We start from the raw sequence: 6,470 nt of genomic DNA, 5'->3' as shown, positions 1-6,470 counted from the left end.
CGGCTCTGCAAAATCCCCAACTGCAGTGGGGACATGGACAGGAGGGGGCGATAGAGAGGATCAGCCAGGAAAGGAATGTCATAGTGATGAGTGAGTGTGACCAGCATGGAAAACGTCATTTATTCCTCGTATTTTGTGATGTGGATGGAGTATCACTTTAGTGGGTGGAGTGACACTTAAGTGGGCGGAGTGATTCTTTTGTGGGCGGAGTGATTCTTTAGTGGGCAGAGTGACACTTTGGTGGGCGGAGCGACACTTTAGTGGGCGGAGTGACACTTTAGTGGGCGGAGTGACAGGTTAGTATTTATGAATGACCTCCTCCCTGTGTTTGTTTTTCAGGTCACTTCTTGTTCTTCAGCTCCAGCGGTGACCGCAGTCCTACAGTGATGAGTCCCTGGCTGCGCAGTAACAGCGCCACCTGCAGGGTGGAGGTCGCCGTGTTCCTGCAGAAGACCGGCAGATATATCCTCCGCCTCCAGCCACAAAACCTGCCCATTTCTCTTGTTGAAGCTCCGCCCACGCTGGAGAAAAATCGGTGAGTTATTAAAGATCCAGCACTGCAAATGAAGAGACAGAAATGAATTTTAGTCTAAAAAGGAAAATAAAAGCAAAAAAATCATTTTTTTTAACCACTTCCCCACCCAAGGACGTTCCCGCACCTCCTTGGGGTTCAGAGATGCTGGGGGTTAGACTCTGCCTATGCCACATCCCTTGTATTCTATAGAAGAAATATAATTCCCCTTGGTGTCAGGACTTTTAAGGCATTGTATATCGGATCAGAACAAATAAAAAACTGAAATTTATAAAAAAAAAAGAACAAATGTTTATTAATCCATAGAAAAAAAAAATATATATATATAAAAAAATATAAGATAAAAAACGTAAAAAAGATTACAAAATCGATACACATGAGAGTGAAGATACATAACAATGCGGATACAGCACAATAGCAATCAACTGAAAATGCACCGACTGTGGGGGTGCAGTGATGAAATTGTGACTTCCTCCACCCGACGCGTTTCGGAGAATGAGCTCTCCTTCATCAGGGGGTATGGGAGGTATCACTGCCAGCCAATCACAGAGCAAGACATGTGGATATTGTATGTATCTTCTTAACCACTTCTGGACCGGAAGGATTTTCCCCTTTAATGACCAGGACATATTTTGCTATTCGGCACTGCGTTACTTTAACAGACAATTGCGCGGTCGTGCGACGCTGCACCTAAATAAAATTGATGTCCTTTTTTCCCCCACAAATACTGTAGAGATTTCTTTTGGTGGTATTTGATCACCTGTGCAATTTTATATATTTTTTATATGTACTGTTGGCGTTCAGCAAGTGGTTAATCCATAGCCCTGGTAAAATACTTCAAAGCCGCAATGTATATATATATATACTATATTACCAAAAGTATTGGGACGCCTGCCTTTACACACACATGAACTTCAATATTGAGTTGGCTCCACCCCTTGCAGCTATAACAGCTTCTACTCTTCTGGGAAGGATGTCCACAAGGTTTAGGAGTGTCTATGGGAATGTTTCACCATTCTTCTAGAAGCGTATTAGTGAGGTCAGGCACTGATGTTGGATGAGAAGACCTGGCTCACAGTCTCTGCTCTAATTCCTCCCAAAGGTGTTCTATGGGGTTGAGGTCAGGACTCTGTGCAGGCCAGTCATGTTCCTCCACCCCAAACTCGCTCTTCCATGTCTTTATAGACCTTGCTTTGTGCACTGGTGCGCAGTCATGTTGGAACAGGGAGGGGCCATCCCCAAACTCCTCCCACAAAGTTGGGAGGATGAAATTGTCCAAAATGTCTTGGTATGCTGACGCCTTAATATTTCCCTTCCAAGCTCAACCCCTAATTCATCCCAAAGGTGCTCTATGGGGTTGAGGTCAGGACTCTGTGCAGGACAGTAAAGTTCCTCCACTCCAAACTCACTCATCCGGGTCTTTATGGACCTTGCTTTGTGCACTGGTCCCAATCATTTGATGGAGGGGGGATTATGGTGTGGGAGAGGGGGGATTATGGTGTGGGGGAGGGAGGATTATGGTGTGGGGGAGGGGTATTATGGTGTGGGGGAGGGGGATTATGGTGTGGGAGAGGGGGGATTATGCTGTGGGAGAGGGGGGGATTATGGTGTGGGGGAGTGGGATTATGGTGTGGGGGAGGGGTATTATGGTGTGGGGGAGGGGGATTATGGTGTGGGGGAGGGGGATTATGGTGTGGGAGAGGGGGGATTATGGTGTGGGGGGGGGGATTATGGTGTGGGAGAGGGGGGATTATGGTGTGGGGGAGGGGGATTATGGTGTGGGGGAGGGGTATTATGGTGTGGGGGAGGGGGATTATGGTGTGGGAGAGGGGGGATTATGGTGTGGGGAGGGGGATTATGGTGTGGGGGAGGGGGATTATGGTGTGGGAGAGGGGGGATTATGGTGTGGGAGAGGGGGGATTACAGTGTGGGGGAGGGGGATTATGGTGTGGGGGAGGGGGGATTATGGTGTGGGAGAGGGGGGATTATGGTGTGGGGGAGGGGGATTATGGTGTGGGGGAGGGGGGATTATGGTGTGGGGGAGGGGGGATTATGGTGTTGGGGAGGGGGATTATGGTGTGGGGGAGGGGGGATTATGGTGTTGGGGAGGGGGATTATGGTGTGGGAGAGGGGGGATTATGGTGTGGGAGAGGGGGGATTACAGTGTGGGGGAGGGGGATTATGGTGTGGAGGAGGGGGGATTATGGTGTGGGAGAGGGGGGATTATGGTGTGGGGGAGGGGGGATTATGGTGTGGGGGAGGGGGAATTATGGTGTGGGGGAGGGGGGGTTATGGTGTGGGGGAGGGGGAATTATGGTGTGGGGTTGTTTTTCAGGGGTTGGGCTTGGACCCTTAGTTGCAGTGAAGGGAACTCTTCAGGGGACGGGAGTTAATGGAAGGCGTTATAAATCTGCAATGAAAATTGGAATCATTTGATATAAATGATACAGAAGGGACGCACACTTTGTCGCTGTCGCCGCGTACTTCATTTAGTGACATTTTCACGCCAAAATGACATCATTAGGTAGCAAATGACATTTAGAAGTGATAATAAGTCACCATTTGCAGTGGCTCATAAAACATAAAAGTATATCAGCCGGATCCAACCAATCGTCTCAGGTTTTCCATCGTCTGCAGTATGTATGAAATGGTTCCGGCGCTATCTTGGATTTATTGCGGTTACCCTGATGCCGCACCAGGATACTGATACTATAAAACAGTTATAAAGGGGTTGCCGTATCCAACTTCTGGGTATCCAACCTGTAGGTTTCCATATTAAAATGCTTGTGTGTCTACTCAAAAAATTCCCAAATTCTTTATAGACACTATATATATATATATATATATGGAGTGTGTATTGATTCTGTTTCAAACTGTTGTCTTAAATCTTGACAAAATACTTGTATTGGTCTTTATTATGAATGCTCCTAGGGCTCAGTAAAAAATAAAGTGCTCTGTGCGCTCGATGTGGGTGAATCGCAGCAATGTGCGTCTATGTAACAATTGTGTGCAAATAAGCAATCAACCTTAGAAAAATATATGCCTTAAAAAAGGTGTGCAGGTGAGCTTCTGAGTGTTCCAATAAATAAAAAATGTTGGTGTGTGATATTCAATCCAAGAAATTAATAAAATGTATAAAAATATATATATAATAAAATCAATATCTTGTGTTCCTATTATATTCGTATCTCTTCATAAATCAATAAAATCTTTTGTAATTCATATGAATACAATTTATAAAGTGCTTATTGTGAACAGAATACTTCCTATAGGGAAAAGTGAAATAGTGCTTGCAAGGTGTTCTGTAAAGAAGTCCTTCAATGGCCACTCCCTGAGGAAGTCACGTGACTGACGTAAAGCGTAGGAGGAAGTGACGTGAAAGACGGGACGCAGATCCCACAGCGTTTGTTACATACTCAATACAAGCTGTCTAATTGTAAGTGTACTACATTTCTTTATAATAAATTTACCTTAACCACTTAAGCCCCAGAAGATTTTACCCCCTTCCTGACCAGGGCCTATTTTGCGATTTGGCACTGCGTGACTTTAACGGACAATTGCGCGGTCGTGCGACGCTGTACCTAAACTAATTTGACGTCCTTTTTTTCCCACAAACAGAGCTTTCTTTTGGTGGTATTTGATCACCTGTGTGATTTTTACTTTTTGCGCTATAAACAAAAAAAGAGCGTCAATTTTGCAAAAATAACAATATTTTTCACATTTTTTTTATATGAAATTCCCCCCCAAAAAAAGTAAAAATCAAAATTTTTTAACATTTTGGGCCAATATTTTTTTTTTTTTACCATAGGTTTGGTAAAAAAAATTTTGATTGGTTTGCGCAAAAGTTATTGTGTTTACTAACAAAGGGAAAGATTTTTGTCATTTTTGTTATTTTTTTTTTTAACGTGTAATGGCGGCGATCTGCGATTTTTTTGCGGTACTGCGACATTGCGGGGGACAGATCGAACCCCTGACTGACATTTTTGACACTTTTGGGGTTACCAGTGACATTACTGCAGTAATCAGTGCTATACATATGCACTGTCACTGTACTAATGACACTGGCAGTGAAGGGGTTAACTTTTTTTGAATTGGAGGGGTTATGTGTGTCCCTAGGGGTGTGATTCTAACTGTGATTGGCTGTGGCTTGAGCTGTAGGAACAGTGATCAACGGTCCTAAATAGCAGAACCGTATGATCACTATTCATACACAGGGGAGAATGACAGGCGGCTTTGTTTACATCAGCCGCCTGCCTTTCTCCCGCTCTAACGGACGATCGCGAGTGACCGGTGGACATCCGGTCCGCCGAGCACACGTGCGGGGGGATCCGTGAACACGTGGGAGCGCGCCTCCGGTGGCGCTCGCTCCCTAGACCCTCACAGGCCAGCGACGTAGACCTACGTCACTTTGCCTGTGAGGGGCTGACCGCCGACGTAAATAGTTGTGCGGCGGTCGGCAAGTGGTTAAATACTACACTATGATGGCCCCTTTATTCCAATGAGCCCCAAGGAGGACAGAGCGAGCTAAGGAGATCGATAAGGAATCGGACCATACAAAACGGCTTACAAAGGTCCCCCATAGATAGAACAATACCAGGAAGGAACATAGGATCCCTGCTGAAATTTACCACTGGCACTAAGGACTACGCTGGATTAACCATCAGCCACCCTTACATAATACAGGCGTATTATACTTCTAATGGAGGTGAGAATTTAGTACACGGTGATCACAAGGTGGAGGCGAAGAAGATAGATCACCGTTTTTGTTTGGTTTTGTTATATGGTCATATTGGTATAGTTTGAACATTCAAAAGGACTGTTGGAAATACACCGGTTGGACTTAATATATATACATATTTTTTCCCGAGTGTCTTCATATAATTAGTACTATTTTTATTTTTTGAGTGTGATTTTATTGGAGTATTTTTATACATTTGCATACTTCTATCATTATTCACTGGATGCACAGAGCGCTTTTCTTTACAGAACACCTTGCAAGCACTATTTCTCTTTTCCCTATAGGAAGTATTTTGTTCGCAATAAGCACTTTATAAATTGTATTCATATGAATTACAAAAGATTTTATCGATTTATGAAGAGATACGAATATAATAGGAACACAAGATATTGATTTTATTATACAGTGCCTTGCGAAAGTATTCGGCCCCCTTGAACTTTGCGACCTTTTGCCACATTTCAGGCTTCAAAGATAAAGATATAAAACTGTAATATTTTGTGAAGAATCAACAACAAGTGGGACACAATCATGAAGTGGAATGAAATTTATTGGATATTTCAAACTTTGTTAACAAATAAAAAATTGAAAAATTGGGCGTGCAAAATTATTCAGCCCCTTTACTTTCATTGCAGCAAACTCTCTCCAGAAGTTCAGTGAGGATCTCTGAATGATCCAATGTTGACCTAAATGACTAATGATGATAAATAGAATCCACCTGTGTGTAATCAAGTCTCCGTATAAATGCACCTGCACTGTGATAGTCTCAGAGGTCCGTTTAAAGCGCAGAGAGCATCATGAAGAACAAGGAACCCCCCAGGCAGGTCCGAGATACTGTTGTGGAGAAGTTTAAAGCCAGATTTGGATACAAAAATATTTCCCAAGCTTTAAACATCCCAAGGAGCATTGTGCAAGCGATAATATTGAAATGGAAGGAGTATCGGACCACTGCAAATCTACGAAGACCTGGCCGTCCCTCTAAACTTTCAGCTCATACAAGGAGAAGACTGATCAGAGATGCAGCCAAGAGGCCCATGATCACTCTGGATGAACTGCAGAGATCTACAGCTGAGGTGGGAGACTCTGTCCATAGGACAACAATCAGTCGTATACTGCACAAATCTGCCCTTTATGGAAGAGTGGCAAGAAGAAAGCCATTTCTTAAAGATATCCATAAAAAGTGTCGTTTAAAGTTTGCCACAA

General features: G+C 43.9%; 1 protein-coding gene across 1 annotated transcript in view; it reads left to right on the top strand.

Annotated features, from left to right (window-relative positions):
• The first annotated feature begins 342 nt into the window (after window positions 1-342).
• LOC309549478 (ALK tyrosine kinase receptor-like) overlaps window positions 343-6,470 on the top strand; it is a 249,071-nt gene continuing 242,943 nt past the window's right edge. Inside the window, 1 exon segment of the mRNA XM_082249784.1 lies at window positions 343-535. Coding sequence (XP_082105910.1) covers window positions 387-535 — 149 coding nt within the window. The 5' untranslated portion in view covers window positions 343-386.

This window comes from Pelophylax lessonae, assembly GCF_965119305.1.
Source record: "Pelophylax lessonae genome assembly, chromosome: 3".
NCBI lineage: Eukaryota > Metazoa > Chordata > Amphibia > Anura > Ranidae > Pelophylax > Pelophylax lessonae.
The sequence above is the reverse complement of the archived record's forward strand: the minus strand, read 5'-3'. Positions and strand labels throughout refer to the sequence as shown.